This window comes from Leuciscus leuciscus (genome assembly GCF_965113295.1).
Source record: "Leuciscus leuciscus genome assembly, chromosome: 3".
In the NCBI taxonomy this organism is placed as follows: Eukaryota; Metazoa; Chordata; class Actinopteri; order Cypriniformes; family Leuciscidae; genus Leuciscus; species Leuciscus leuciscus.
Window position 1 is genome coordinate 41,598,978 of NC_138727.1, and position 17,289 is coordinate 41,616,266.

A 17,289-nucleotide genomic window follows, 5' to 3' on the forward strand; every position below is an offset into this window, starting at 1 on the left:
TGACAGTAGAAATAAAAATAATAATGAAGTGCACAGATAAATCTTTTAGAATAAATACTGAAATATTCCATAAAAAAAAACCAAGACTGGTCAATTTCATGGTGACTTTAAAGAACACAGAAACCAATACAATGATCAGAAGAAAGTACAATGTAACTTTTAAACTCTGAAGAACCACATAGTTGCTGAACCTAAAAACTATACTGAAGAACCTTATTTTTTAGGTATTCTTTTTTGACCTTTCCTCTTTGAGCCTATAGGTATGTAGGCTATATAAATATATTATTATTAATAAATTTACATTTTTATATGTTTTTCCTTTTGTAATATATTTTATTTTAAATGTATGGTATGATAATAGGTTACCCCGTAATACATCACAGTCCTAGTATAGTGCTTTGTACTCTCACGAACTCAGAGTATCAGATCATTCAGGTGCAGTACCACAACCCGCCAGTAAAGCATTACACCGCTCTATCGTTCACCTCCTCTGAAGTCAATATACGGACTCCGCGTCCAGCGCACTAGATTCCGCGCCGTGTTTTCCGCGGAGCTGACGTGCTGCTCGCAGGCTGGTGGCTGCTCTTCGCTCGGCTGTTGTCCTGATATCACTCCGCTAGCATGGAGGAGGGGAGCGCTTGATTATTGTGATGGTGGCAGCTGCTGTACACATTGGCGACTGTAGGATTTCCTCTCCAGCCATCGGGACTTTTAGAAACTGCACACCTTGTTCGCGCTCGTGGAGGGTTTCGCCGACCAAACTAATGCAATGCAAGTTCACGAAACAACTCCGGAGCCTGTTCTCAGCAGACGGCAAAACTTTTTTCAAAAGGACAGCACAATAAAACGACGGGCTCGAAGCAGCGGTGCTTATGCGTGATGGTTGCGAGTAACATCCGGATGTTTGATGGAGCTCCAGTAGAGGCGAGAGAGTAACAGACCCGCTCCTCCACGGTCCCGCACTGTTGTCTATTGAATGGTTGACACGGCGATCCTCCCGGAGGAGGGATTTACACTCATTTAAACGCTTATTTCCTCCCAATTTCACTGTATCTGCCTCCCTGGCGAAGCGGACTTCTGCTCCGCTTCGGAGAGGGGAGAGAGAGAGAGTCAGGGGGGCTTGACAAAGTTCTTCCCGAATCACAGATGATGGGGGATTTTGCCAGCCCCGCTGCCGTACCGACCGGCGGCGGCATTTGCATTAATAACAGTAACTTAAACTCTGCCATTAATGCAGCCAACAACAGCACCGGCGGCGGCGGTAACGTGGGCATACCGAAGCACAGCACGGTGGTGGAGCGGCTCCGGCAGCGGATCGAGGGCTGCCGGCGGCACCACGTTAACTGCGAGAGCCGCTACCAGCAAGCGCACGCCGAGCAGCTGGAGCTGGAGCGCCGGGAGACGGTGAATCTGCACCAGCGGACTTTAGAGCTGCGGGCCAAGAAATCCAGCAACAGCAAACAGCAGAGCAAGCAACAAGAGCCCGATTCAACCGCGACCATCGAGCAGAGGAACAACACTCTGATCGCGGTGAGTAGGTTACTGTGTGCGTGACTCTTCTTTTATAGGTGTTTGGAATGAACACAGTGCTGTTTGGTTGCAGTGCTAAACTTTCGCTCTGGCGTCTCTGTGCTTTTTACACTTGTCGAAACTGAAAACTCCGGCGACGACGGGACAATCACAACAACTTCAATCTATTTACGGACTATTTCTCGTGCTTAGAGCTCCGAGTAACTTTGGAGGCGTTTAGATACTTTGCAGAGCAACCCGTATAAAGTTATAGTAGTTGATGATGTCATTTGATCTCCTCCTCCTTACTACTTGTAGTTCAGGCGTGTTTAGAAAACATGATGGGAATTGAAAATCAACATCAGCTTGCTAATAATTAAAGTAGGCTACGTGAATGTGTATTTACGTGTATTGTTAGCCTACTCAATTAGCACTGGTTTAAATGTAAAAATTCTATTCAAATTCAACTCCACTAGTTTCAGCTTCTATATGGGGGAGCTGTTTAAAAGAATGCCACTACAGTAGCCTGTTTTTACTTTATTTTCGTAGACATTTGTCTCTCTGTGATGTATCTCAATGCAATACAACCCATCAGCGCGATAATATGGACGTCTTTTGACAAAAAAAAGGAAGCATAACGGTGGTGGGGAAACAAATACACCGCATGAGCATTTATCAGTATGTTACACTCCCGGTTCGGATGCAGCCACAGAAAAGTTACGGTGTTAAAAATCAGTTACTTGAACCTCAACCCATTGCGGAGGAGCATCGTGTCGTTGCCTTTTGTGTCAAGGCGGTGGATTCCTCTTTGATATGCTAAGTGACTCTAATTTCGGAGGGTGACACAGGTAGTTCTCGAAGCGTTAATGGCCGGTGTCGTCGACCTCCCCCTCTGCGATGTGGACATTACTGTGTGTGAGCCGGTATATAGGCAACAAACGCTTCACATCGAAGCGATTTAAAGAGACCGCAGCCTCATTGCTTTTCTCTTTTCTCCACATAAGCACTGTGCTGCAGCTAGGTGGCTGTATCAAGTCGAGTTTTAGGGTCTTATGTGTGCGTCTGGGTTCAGACCCCACACAATGGCTGTGTGTCAAAACCTAGCGAGCTGCCTATGTAGACAGCATTTGTGTGTGGAAATTGCTGCACGTGCATGCAAGCTTTCTAGGTACAGCCAGTATTCTCCATCAGGCTTAACTAGATAGTCTAAAATACACTCTTTAGTGTTAATTGATTTGAAATGGATGGATATAGAATGTATTAGGCTAACACCAGTAGGCCTACATGTTTTTGAGATATTAGCTGTGGCTTTGTCATATTCTGTTCATGCATTATGGAATGAATAGTTATACTTTTTAGGCCTAGTATATGTCAAAAGGATGTTTGTTTATGAAGTCAGTTCTCAAGGAAAAAAATGTGTCGTTTGTGTCATGTCTTTGCGAGTTGTGTGTCATCATGGCAGTACAGTTTGATGAAGTGAAATTTTAACTTAACCATAAGAAGTAAAGGAGGTAGCCTTCAGTCTTGAGGTTCAGGAATCTGGTAGTATCTCTCATAGGCCTCGTTTGCACCTGGAATTAAGATCGGTCTCGGCTGATCCAATCACAATGGTCATTTGAAAGATGGTATGTTTACACTTGGTACTAATGTGCGTCGTCTTCGACCACTTATTAGTCTCATTCGTCAAAGCGAGGGTCTCTTGATGTCGTTACTGCATCATGAGTAATTTAGTTGTTTTTGTCCTTTTTAGTAGTTTTTGCAAATATTTCTATTTAGCTTTATTTCATTTTTATTTCCGTTTCGGTTTATATTTGTAGTAATATTAGTTCTTCAACTTAATTTATTTGCGTTAGTTGTCAGAGCAACATTTTTAATGTTTCATCTAATATTTACATTTTATTTTATTTTAGCTTTTATTTCAATTAATGAAAACCAGTTTTTAATAGTTTTAGTCAACAATAACAATGACCTGTTACTGTGGTTTGCACTTTTCAAAGGAAAGATAGCACAGAAAAGTTAGCACATATACTCTGTCCCAAATAGGCAACGCTTCCCTTTTGGACTAAACTCACAGCTGTATTATGTGATTTTAATACCACATGTACACAAGGCCCTTGACTACTGTATAAACACTGAAAGCAACACCAAAAGTCAGAAAACTGCAGGATGAATTGCTTCATGTTAATCTTGTGGATACTTGAGACTTAAGATCTTTCTCTGAAAGTTTGGTGTTCAGTACAAACTCACCTCTGGACCAAATTGCAGTTTTTAAAGTTCACAATATGTTTCTTCTTGTGTGTTTAATGCATGTCTGTGCACATTTCTATCACTTCTGAAGTCGTGTCCAGCAGCAGTGTCTCCAGCTAAAGCAGTGCTTGTGGTATCACATTGTTTTGCAGTGTCTGGGACCAGTGCCCAAGATCTAAATTTAACTCCTGAGTTGGCAGGGTTACACGAGGTTTGTGACGTCAGACACTCCAAGAGCATAGTTACCACTGTGTAAGTTTCTCGTCTTCTGTATGTGTTTGCGATGAGGTCTGCGAGACTGGTAGTGCAGGTACAACTGTGTGCAATGCGTCTCACTGTGCCTGTCTGCATGTAAGCATTTTAGCGGTCAGGAAAAACCACAGTCGTTCATAAAAATAATTTATTTGCCTGCAGGAGTTGTTTACGTCAAGAACGTAGGATACCTAAAAACTTTGCTGATCAAGTTTCTGACAATGATTCTTTTTACGCTCCGTTTTACTTTTTTGCAAACTTGAAAACCCATACATAATCTGCCTTTATTGAAGTAATTGTCCATTTTGAAAGAATTTTGGAGAAAAAAGGAGTTCCTCTCACTGTGATATGAAGGCCATTTGATAATTTAGTAGAAAATCAGTGTTCTGCTGTGTTTGATCCATAGAGTACACATTTTATTTGCTCATTACGTCTAAGTAATCATAAAAGAATATGTACGTTTTTCACCCAGAAATGAAAAATATAATTTTCTCGCCCTGATGTTGTTCCAGACTTTTATTCTGTTGTTTTGTTTTTCTGTAAAGCACAATAATGTTACGCAGCCAAGTCTTATCATACGATGACAGTTCATTGTGACCATGGGATGCCAAGTCCCAAAAATGTTAAAAATTCTATAAGACTTGTGGGTCATTGTGTTTACTATTGAACTTCACCTCTGCCGACGCTCACATCAAGCTCAGTTCCATATCTTGATTCAGAAATGGCAAATCAATATTGTTGATGCCATTGTATTTATATATATATATATATATAAATTTTTTTTTTTTTTTTTTTTACACGAACGTGGGCTAGAAGTGAACTCCCAGCAAGGGCAAGATGATAGGTGAAATTTAGTCTCAAAGCTGTATGCCTTTTCAAAGCCAGACAGCCCCTAATCACTATTAACTATCATTGTATGAGAATGCATAACAATTTATCAACTTATTTTGGTGTTCCACAAAAATAACTGCATATGAATATGATGAGAATGACTAAAATAATGACAAGATGTTTGGGTGGATGAAGAATCCATTACTTACTAGCTATCTGTACCAGCTATTTGCTCAATGAGTGATAAAGAGAAACTTACCCAAGAGCACTATACGGGAAGTAGCCTAATATTACTGGAGTCAGTTACTGGAATCCTCACCTATTTTCTGTCAGAATGTAAAGGAGAAAATATGAATGTAATTTCTTAAATTACACAATTTACAGTTTTCCTCTTCTGAACACGTTTCAGGTACATCCGTATAGTTTTTCAATTATTTGTATTATTTATATACTACTAGGCCATAGTTTCAATTCATTAATATTTTGAATTGGCTTTTGTTTTTTATTTCTCTACCAAAGGCATTGTTGTACTGTTACTGGTAGTACTATGATCTCCCTAATCGCACTTCATGCTCTCTGCTGTGTTATCGTTGCAGCGCACACTTTTATGCTGATATGCATGTACACATGTTCTACTGGAATGTAGTACAAGGTGTATGTCAACACTGCAGCACATAGTCCATGCAGTTCAATCAATATAGCTGCGAGTGTGATTTTTACCATCTCTTTTACACACCACAAAAATATTTCACTAGAGATGATATCATATATGACTTCCTTTGGCGGTATATCCTTTGGCCGTTTTTAATTTTGAGGCTTATTGGATCGGCATTCTGCTGTGCATTCACACACAAACATGCACATACTGCTGATGCTTGTGCATATGTCCACACGTTCACTCACTCACGCACGCAAGGGCTCAGTGTCAGGAAACCCACCGCTTTCTCAGAGAGAACCGAAACGAAGTCCGCCTCAGCATCACTGTGCATGAGAGAAGACTCTTTTTTTTTTTTTTTTTTTTGCACTTGCAACTGGTCTTCTCATGGGATAATCAAACTAAGAGACATTATTAGTGAATATGTAACTGAACGGAGGAGAGTCAAACCTCTACAGACTCAAAGGTTTGATAACTTTTCAAGAAAACTGTTAAAAGCATGCATCATTTATTTTGCCCAAAGCACAATCAATATGTTTCGCAAGAAGTAAGCAGGTTTTCCCCTCCTTTTTTGTTGATGCTGACCTGAATATTTTGAAATGAACATCTGAAACTTTTCCGAATTTTAATGTTTGTTTATGTCCGTTTGTTTAGTTGTTTTTTTGCAATAGAACGCTGCTTCTGATATTGTGTATTTAAGCCTCAGTAGGTTTCATGAGTTCCATGCACTCATCATAGCCTACTAAGCAGACTAGGCCCTATATAGTGATATTTGGGAAGAAAAGCTTATAAATAAATACATTGGAAAAAAATATATGCCATTAACAATTTCTGGCCATTTGGCATCGATTTTCCCTTTGAAGCTGTTTGATTTAGGATTTATCCAATTTGTAGCACTTGCACTTAACCCAGGCTTTGCACGGCTCAACGCTAAGGATTTTTTTTCTACTGGCCCGGTTGAGCCAGTGGTTGAAAGGTTTACTTGCCCTGCCAAAATTTTCACTGGCCCCAACACAAAAAAGTTATAAATAAATGAAATAAAATAAAATAAAATTGGCTTAGTTATTGTTTTAGTTGTTTTTGATCCATGTAACCTTAATAAATAAGGTTATGACGTCAAAAACTACTAGCCCAACTCATACATTTTAAATATTGTTAAAGCAACACTAAAGATATTTTTTTACCTTAAAATAATGTTTCCAAAATCATTTCAGTGGTTCATCAAGTCGTAACAGGGTGAACGGCACTTCTGCGTTCGCTTTTGCGGCCCTATATCTGCTACAACCGCACTATGCAAGTTTGCCAGATCGGGTAGTGTTTCTGTAGTTCGAATGAGACATAAGAAACTACAAATTTGACTTGCTTTACGGCAAGCGTTACAATAGTCATTATTTTGTTTTTCTTCGTTTCTGATGTCGCAATACATAATACTTTCATAAAATCATGCAACATACTCTATCTTGTCTGTGGAAATCGTTCATTCCACAGCCGGTGCTGGATAAACAGCGAGTGTGCGTGTGACAGTAGGCTGCTGTAGGCTAAATTATTTACGACAGCGGTAATGGACAATTCCGATTCCAACCTGTAGGGGGACCGAAGAGGAAAAGTTATTTGGTGTTGCTTTAAAGACAGTCAGTATTAATAAGAACAAATTACAAATAGTATATTATGTGCAAAAATGGGTTAAAATCACATTACATTCTAACATTGTAACTTTACAATCTAAAAAGAAAATGATTTTATTTTTAAATTCACTAAACTAAAGATTTAAATAAATACAAACAAAAGCACAGACTAATTAACCTACATTTGATTAGGTCTACCCCATTACAATTGTCACTTTACAGTTACCGCTATCATAAAAAATACACTTATTGGTTTAAAATTCTACATTGTTTATCAAATTCTATATTGTTTAATTACCACTTTATTGTTCAACAAAAAATATTTTAGCAATCTGTATATTTTAGTCAGAATTATTGCGCTCCGTCTGTTTTTCGCGCATGTGCGTGGCGGCGCTCGTTCACGGAAATCTGTGGAGTTTGGCGGAAATTCACATAGATGGTATATAAAATGGGCACAGCGACCCCATTGGATTCAACGGAGACAAGTGAAGTCAATTAGAAGCTCTCACTTCTGGGGGTCGAGCGTACTGCGCAGACTCAAACTGAGCTTGACGACGTAGATGTGACGTGACGTGAGCAACCCGTCTGTCTTCTAGTAGCTGTGCCAAGAGAAATCTGAATCATTCCCTTCCGAAACTTGCAGAGACGGAGAGTGTGAGTAGGAGGTGTCCATGAGCTAGGAGCAGGAAAAACTTTTGCTAAGTATTCTGATTAATTACTTTGTCATTTTGCCTCCACGTCCCCCTGATTGCCCGCGAGCTTCTCCTCCTGTCTATACGGTAATTCTCTACTGTGCAACAGAGAGTCGCGTGGTTATGACGCAATCGTTAGCCTATTTTTACAAAAACTGCATCTACGGGGCCATAACGTAAGATATAAGGTAATGGAGCATTTTATACATTTTCGTGTTTCTTTAGAAATAAATAATGGACAAATGGAGTCTTTAAACGCCTCCGATGTAAAGTTATTCGCTGTCAAAGTGACGCCAAAATGAATGGGAGTCAATGGAATGCTAACAGCAGGTGATGGTCCGCTAATCAATGGCGGTGCCCGGGGAAGCTTCAATATTTTATGAAACCCTGTCCCCCTGGAAATTCACTCCTGACCGCAAAGTGGAACGAGTTTCTAACATTTACAGATGGAGAATATACCTGTGAAATCGAAGTTATGTATAGTGGAAAGCACAACTTCTCAAACACATTACACAGAAGCGCAAGTAGGCTATCTATCTGTCAGCACAACTGTCAGAGTAGGCTATCTGACGGGGCAAGCCGCTTTAAACGAACGGTAAACGTGTAGTTGTTGTTGTTGAAGGAGGTGGGAACATTTACCAGTGAACATTTAATAATAAAAACAAACACAAAACGAAAGTAAAGGCGGAAGCCCCTCATGGACGACTGCCGCACTCATAAACAACACAACACATAACTGTTTAAGCTGAGACGCGGCACTCTGTATTTGTGTTGCTGCGCACACAAAACGTAGCCTATCACACATCGCGCGAGTACCAATCTGAGAGACGCGCTTGAATAACGCAAATGATCAACTTCCGTGAAGATGCAGCACTGGTCCGACTCCGAACGGGGGCAAGTAACGCTTCCGGTCAACTGGCCCGAATGTCTTTCACGCTGAAGTTTAGAAGTTTAGTTTTGTGTCAAAATGTAACATGCTTAAGCTTTGCAAAACACTTCAGACACTTAAGTTATACATAATGACAAAATACTTTATTTTATTTTATTTCTTACAGGCACTAAACAACAATAACAACCACACTAATACATCTTATAAACATACAGTAATAAAAAAATTTCATTATTAGGCTATATAATATCATTAACAATCATTATGTAATGCTTAATAGATCAGTAGTTCAGAAGCGTGAATGTGTGAAACATGATTTCCTCCAAAAAAGATGCATTACAAGGTTTTCTGGTGGGATTTTGTACAAGTTCACGAGTTTTGATAAGGTCTTTCGCTCCAGCAAAGCCAAGCCATTTTTCACATTTGCAACACCCTGGTGTTTGGTCAGCGCTAATATTAGACTTATTGCTATTACTTCCCGATATTGTGACTTTTGTACAGTGCAACGACAGCATCAACATTCACAATTACTATTGGATTCTCATGCTTTGCATGTGTATTGGCTGTTAAAGGGATAGTTCACCCCCCAAAAAAACAATTCTGTCATCATATACTTTATACATCTACAAACCTTTATACATTTCTTTCTTCTGCTGAACACAAAAGAAGATATTTTGAAGAATATGGGAACTAAACAGTTGATGGACCACATTGACTCTATGAAAATAATGAAAATAATACTATGGAAGTCAAATGTTTGCTTACCGTCATTCTTCAGAATATCTTTTTTTGTGTTCAGCAGAAGAAAGAAATTCATTAAGGTTTAGAACAACTTAAGAGTGAGTAAATGATGGCAAAATATTCATTTTCCTTATCCCTTTAAGGAAGGTCTAAGCACTGTTGTAGCTACGTTGCATGAATGTCCTTACGCATCATGTAAATTCACATCTGGTGAGTGGGGATCCTGACAGAAGTGTTAATACGTGTCTGTGAAAGTTGCGAGAAAGTTCTCAGTGGCTGTCAGATTTGCGATTATGCTTGAGGTTAGAGAGAGAGAAATGGAGAAAGAATGAGAGGAGTGAATACTACACTGAAAAAAATATTTAGGCCTTCATTTAAAATCAATGTGTTTGAATTCCATATACATTTTCCATCCATTACACAGTTTTAACATGAACAAAAGAAAATTGAGTGCAGAAATCTTACCTTTTTGCAAACTGTTTCATTTATGTATAGCTGATAAATATACATCACATTAAGTTTATTAGTTTGTTGTTAAAACTGTGTAATCCAAATGGATGGAAATTGTATATGCTATTCAAATACATAAATCTGTAATGTGTAAATTCCAGATGTTCCACCAGTACCAATATGATAATTTCCATCATCATCACACTGGTCACTGATCATTTCAGCACTTCAGATGCATAGACTGATCCAGAAACAGTGAAGTCTCCTGTAAGGATTGTTCTAGGAAAACAAGTGATTCATGGCCCATTTGATCATCTTCTCACCATCTCTCTTGAGCATCTCATGTGACTGTCGTCTGTCATATTGGGACTTTGAGTACTGATGATGCATCATCTGTTCAGTGTCCATTCTTTGAGCAACTATAAGGTCAAGTGACGTTGAATTTTTTTGTTGCATTTTTTTTTTCTCTGTGTTATAGACAAATGGAACAAAGGCTGAAGAAGATACTTCTTGTTCAAAGACCCATTTGCTCAGACTGATTGCCATTTCCTGCAAAAAAGAGAATATTTTTTACTATATGTGAAGTTTAATAGTCGATCTTTGAAGATAATATAAAGCTAAATTACCTGTGGAGCATCTAATCGGGTTTGTGTGTGTGTGTGTTTGTTTGAAGACAAACTGCAAACTGCTTCATTATTGATTAGAAAGATGCCTGGAAGTCAGTCTCTGCCTTTGCCTTTCTTTCATACCATATGAGAGAGCCAGTTAAATATAGATGAGTGTCATCAGACACACACACACACACACACACACACACACACACACACACACACACACACACTCATGCAGCTCCTCCGTGGCAAGGTTTCCCACTGCTTTGGCCTTGAGTCACACAGAAACTGGTGCAGAGACACAACACACACATGTTCAAGGCACACAAATAGATCCTTGTCCTCATTGTCTGTGGAGTTGACCAGGGCCAAACACTCATCAGGAGTCATCGGATGAATGATCAGATAGTGTCGAACACAGCCTTGATCTTTCACTCCGAATGCTATGATACTGACACTACTGCATTTGCATTAAAGGAACCACCTTTTTTTGGTGATTTTTAATAGGTACACTGTTTTTAAGCTGGGAAAATGGTGCAGGAAATGTATACAGTAGTTAACTGATGAACATGCTTCTCTTCCCAGCCGAAAAAGGCCAACTTTTGACTGGAAATACTCACCCACAAAAGGCATATTTACTCTTTGAAAAGATTGTTTACACATTTTTTTTTTTTTTATGTCTCTGGCATTTACATGAGAACACTAAATTCACCACATGCTAATCCGTGTCCAGTCTGTATGCGCACTGTAGTGCTGTCATAATCCCAGTGTTAGAATCCGGTCTTGGTCAAAAGCCATCTTATAACACCCTCGCTGTGATGCTGTCACTCACTTTATCCATGTTCAGATTAAGGACTGAGGTGGAGAAATATGTATACTCTACTGTTCAAAAGTTTGCTGGTCGTTAAGATGTTTTTGACTTGAGGCCTATTCGCACCAAGGATGATAACTATAACGATAACAATCATCCACGCCACCACTACAACAATAACGGTACTGAGGGACGATATAATTGGAATAACTTTCAAAATCATTGTTTGTTTTTTTCTAGCTGATGAACAATAATATCATTGAGAGGCAATCAGAATCCATCCTGCTTTAGAGAGCTCGAGCATTTAAAGTTACAGACTACATAAATGCAGTGTGTGCCTATAATAAACAATGTTATTGACTTATTGTGCATTAGTGTGTGGACGCTAATATAGTTATGCTCACCAAGGCTGCTGCATTTATTGGTTTAAAAATACAGTAAAGACAGTATTATTCTGAAATGCTATTGCAATTTAAAATAGCTGTTTTCAAGTTTAATATATTTTAAAATGTAATTTATTCTAGTCTTCAGTGACACATGATCTTTCAGAAATCATTCTAATATGCTGATTTTGTGCTCAAGAAACAGTTGAAAAGTTCAAAAAGCTGCATTTATTTGAAATATAAATCTTTTGTAATAATACAAATGTCTCGTTAATGCATCCTTGATTAATTTCTTTAAAAAAAAAATGCACATGCAAACTGTCGGCTATTGTAAGAACCATTTGCACTTAAATTGTGCAAGCACCATATAAGACGAGCAAAGCAGCATCAACCCTCTTAAAATGAACTTTTGCACTGACAGGATTATCTGTCATATGCGATCTACACAAAATGAGCTTAGTCCTTGTCTTAGCATTTCACTTCTGCTTATATCGGATAAACAAGCTTTTACATGCAGGACACTACAAAATCAGTTTTGATGTAGTAGCCGTATTACTTGATTCAGTCTGTGTAAAAGTCTTATGATTGTCTTTTTTTAAATTACATTTGATTAGGAACTTTGGCCCCGTATTGGTAATCTTTCATTATTCATATAATAAGAGAACATGTAATGTGTATGTTCTGTTACAAAATGGACATTTGTTTCTTAACTCGTTTCCTTCCTCTTGGGCCTCTTCCTCATTTTAGCAACCTGAATCAGAAACCGAATACAATAGGTCTGTCTGCACCAGTACAGTAACTCTCACACTGCAGCTTGTCATTTTACATAAGTACGTCGCAACAACAAACAGCATTTATTTAAAAATGCAAATGGGGACTTCCTTGAACATTTTTTAGTAATGACACAAAAAAAAATTTGAATCCACTGAATCAAAGGATCATTTGAACTGATTCACAGAAATGATCCAAATGCACTAACTCTAATGCCTTTGTTATAGGCTAATTGTCATGTATGACGAATCCAAAGCCCTCACAAGTTAATAAACACAGATGCACACAAACGGATCAACATGTGCCGTGGATATTTTCTGGAAGATACTTTTGAAAGTGTTTGTTTCTCAGAAACTTAATGGACCATTGATTGACTCCTTACCCCTGTGCCACCTGGGCCTAATTATCGAATAATTGTAGATGTACGTGTGTGCACGCATGCTATTTTTAACGTGAAATTTTGATGGATATTGTCCAGATCTGCAGCCATTACAACGCAGGTCTGTTTAGTTGGTCGGGATCAGGCTTTACTGGGGTTTTTGATTTGAATCCTTTCCTCTTTCTTCTTCTTATAATTATTGAGCTTCATAAGACAGACTCTTACAAGAACGAAAAATAAACCGTCATATCTGCAGCTTAGAGTAATTCACAAATGTACATGTGCTTTTATTCAGCAAGGATGCATTAAATTGATCAGAAGTGGCAGTAAAAACATTTACAATGTTACAAAAGATTTCTATCGGAATACATTATTTTTATATTAAGTTTAAATTTTTTCAACATTGACAATAATCAGAAATGTTTCTTGAGCAGCAAATCAGCATATTCAAATGATTTCTGAAGAATCATGTGACACTGAAGACTGGAATAATGATGTTGCAAATTCAGCTTTGCCATCACAGGAATAAATTACATTTTAGATAAAATAAAAATAGAAAAAAGTTATTTTAAATTGTAATAATATTACTGTGGAATACTGTCCACATAATGCCTGCATACAATACTGTATCCATACGCAGCAATGCAAGATTTAGATGAATTTGATACAAATGCAAAATAACTTATTTTATAATTGAAAATTGGTCTCTAGTGCATTAGGCCATGTGACACAGGGTTCGAGGTGCTTAAAGTACTTGAATTTGACTTTTGGAAATTTAAGTCCTGGAAAACTGCCATATTTCTGAAGAGCTACTTGAAAAGTGCTTTAATTTCATGTCAATATGTCAATAATTTGTGTTTCATAAAAAATAAAAAATAATACAATCTTTTCATTCATAATGTATTATTTGTTGTCCTTGAAATCCAGAAAAGTAGTGCTTGAAGTCCTGTAATTTAATTTTACAGAATCTGTACGAACCCTGCAAACAGAATAGCATAAAACTGCTTTAAATGTTTGTTGCGTAATGTCTTTTTCGAATACTCTTTCAAAAAACAGAAGGTAGCGTACTGTGTTAACTTATGTTAGCGTGTCTTTTGTGTGTCTGTGCATTGTCTCAATATGATTAACTTCCTTGTTTAACAGACTGGTTAAGAAAACAACCAGATAACAAATGCAAAAATGGAAAACCTCCTCCTCATAACCTTCCCTTACTTTGACTGATTTTCAATGTCCTTTTATACTTGGTCTTTATAATTGGTGCAGCCTCAGCTTTTATTGACCTGTTATGACACAACAGAATCAAACTCTAACCAGCATTTCTAGAATGAACTCTTCTTCATTCTAAGAGCAAACTGTAATAAGTGTCCTGCGGGCTGTGTCGTGTTGAATCTTTGCACAAGGTATTGACCTCAATGATGCAGGTTACGCAGCACTTGCGGTGCCATGCTGGAGGTTTGCTCTTCAGGGAATAAAGCTGCTTTTCAAGTACGCAGAAATGAGAAAAGTGAAACTGAGCTCTCTGAGCACTCACACTCATGCATATTTCAAAACAGATGCTCCCTTAGAGAGAAGCAGAGAGAGAGAGAGAATACTACGCTCCTCCCTCTTTCTCTCACGTTGCCAGGATACAGTTGAGTCACACGCACTCGTTCACACACATGTACGCATGTGTATGCACAAGCAAATATACATTTTGAAGTAGTTCACTGTAACTAAATACAGTATATTTATTTGAATTATGTGTGTAATTTCTGCCCCAGTAGTGCCACCAAATGAAAAGGCAAAAAGAGTTATTTTTAAAACAGCAATTTTCAGTCTTTTTCTGTACAAATTACAGATATTTCTTTTGACAGTGATAGCACCACAGAGCCAGTGTGTACACCTTTTGAAAGGTGAAAGTAAACAAATGTTTTACTTGTAATTATCTCTGTATATTTAGCCCTGATAGAAAACATATTTTGACATCCAAATTAATTACACACTTCACCATTATAAGCTGGTGGGGTTTTGTTTTGTTTTATCTCAAATATGGATGTCAATTTACATAAATTCCCATAATCAATCGTTGTTTAAATCATTAAACCTTACCTCTTAAATCTGAAGTGGTGGGCACCACTAAGGCCACGTTTAAATGAATGGGCTTTTTCAGATTTTTCGATCTAATAGATTAAATGAGCTCACGCCATTTACATATGAACGCGCACAGAGATGATGGGAAAACACACGGAGAGCAGCAGCGATCGTTTCTGCTCTGATATCCACAAGACGACGCCGAACGCTGTGAGTGTGTGTTAGTTGTGCTTGGTAATTTTTTATAATTTTTTTGTCTTCAAACCAAAACTGGATCTTCAGCCAACAAAGTTTAAATCCTGTCTGGCTAGCGCGCTTCCCTTAATGTTTTAGGTCAGCAGGCAGAGAGTATTTTGTGGCTGTTCAAATGCTTCCGACCACATGAGCGTTTACACTATGAAAGCAATCCGGTCAAATGCGTTTCCGACTACCTCTGGACAAAAGTGGACAAGCTCAAATCGTTTTAGACCCTGTTTAGACCTGTATTAAGCGTCGTCCACTTGTGACCCGATTGACCAAAACACATCTTAATACCAGGTGTAAACAGGGCATAAGTTATCACTAGGGATGCACCGAAATTTCGGCCGGCGAAAATATGAGCCGCTCAGGTTTCACGCTCGCTCCAGCCGTTATCACTGCGCGGTGTGTTGCTCCGCTCAATATTCTGCTCTATGTTAGGGGTTAAACGGATCTTAGGTGATCAATGATCCGTACAGACCAGGCTCCACACGTGTTTTGTGGATTAATTGCTAAGTTTCACCATTAATTCGGTAGTCGCGCACTGTTATCTGTGCACACAGCACAGCTGCACACACCTGAAAGGCATACACACAGATTAGTTTGGCGCGCACAATTGATTCCTCTTTTGCATCTCCATGCTTGAACTGACCACACACACACACACACACACACACACACACACACACACACACACACACACACACACACACACACACACACACACACACACACACACACACACACACAATTATATCAAAATGGTATTTTGGCAAGTATTCTTGTAAACACAGTTGGTTATGTCTGTGTATGTAAAGAGTTGAGAAAGAAATCGGATGTGTGTCATTAAATTGGATCAATTTAAATTGACAGCAACCTATAAATACCTGCTGTTAAGTCATTATTGTTAATCAAAAAACAAAACACAGCTTTAACAAAAATGTATATAAATTTAATTTATACAGTGAAAACTATAGTGTTATTTTACATTTTGGGCTAATTATTACATGTCTCTACCTGAATACCCTAAAGTTAGACCTTACTTTATTTGTAAGTTTGTTACTGTGTTTATCTATGCTTGTAATTATTGTTTTTGATCTTATATATAAGATCAAATCTATATCTATATCTATCTATATCTATCTATATATCTATATATCTATATATATATATATATATATATATATATATATATATATATATATATATATATATATATATATATATATAATCTCTATCATTAAAATGATTGAATTCCATTAAAAAGTATAATATTAATACAATTATAGAAAAATAAACTAATATTAGACAAATAAACATATTTGGTTTTGGTTTCTGGCCAAGAGCATTAAGAATTTCTGATTTTGGTTTCGGCCCAGAATTTCGGGGCATCCCTACTAGTTTATTACATTACCAGCCACTTGCTTAACCAACACACCGATCAACGATTAATCGTTGATATCCCTAATCTCAAACCATATCTCAGTTGTTATACTAAATTAAACTTGATGAATTTGAATGTGATGACTGTTCAGTTTTCTTTAGTGCGTTTGTTTACGTTGGGCTCAGTGAAAGCTTCTTTTGACTGCTAATGTAACCTTTTGCTCATGATGGAGACCTTGCATCCTGTTTTTGGTCTAGCTTATCAGGTGTTCAGTGTTAGCCTTTCCCTTACTCTTTCTCTCTCGTTTTCTCTTTCTGTCTCTGGGAGTTGTCATGGTGACAGTGATGCAGACAGCCGGGAACAGCCTGGCTGTCATCTTGGATCTGTCAGTGTGTGTTTGTGTGTTTGTGCGAAAAGACTAGACTGTGCTCATTTCAGAGAGAAAATTATGTAATGTTCTCTCTAAAAACAGAGAGAGGCAGAGAGTAAGCGCTTACTCATAATTATAAAGCAAGTGGCCGCTGTAGAGATTATACAGTCATCTGTAGCATTAGGAAGCAGCTTGAGTTGTTCGTGGTTATCAGTCAGGTACTGTTTGATAGATTATATATTCAAATAAGATGTACAGAAATTGCTGATTAATTTTTTTTTTTTTTTACAAAATATTTGCTTAAAATTTGTCAAATGTAAGATATATCTGTAAAAAAGTAGCACTTAAACCTATTCCATTTTTATTTGCCCTATTATGCTTT

The 17,289-nt window shown here is 37.9% G+C and overlaps 1 protein-coding gene across 1 annotated transcript in view; it reads left to right on the forward strand.

The window, feature by feature from the left end:
• Positions 1 to 495: 495 nt before the first annotated feature.
• Positions 496 to 17,289, forward strand: part of maml3 (mastermind-like transcriptional coactivator 3) — a 110,892-nt gene continuing 94,098 nt past the window's right edge. Inside the window, exon 1 of the mRNA XM_082164822.1 lies at positions 496 to 1,530. Coding sequence (XP_082020948.1) covers positions 1,147 to 1,530 — 384 coding nt within the window. The 5' untranslated portion in view covers positions 496 to 1,146. The remainder of the gene's footprint in view (positions 1,531 to 17,289) is intronic.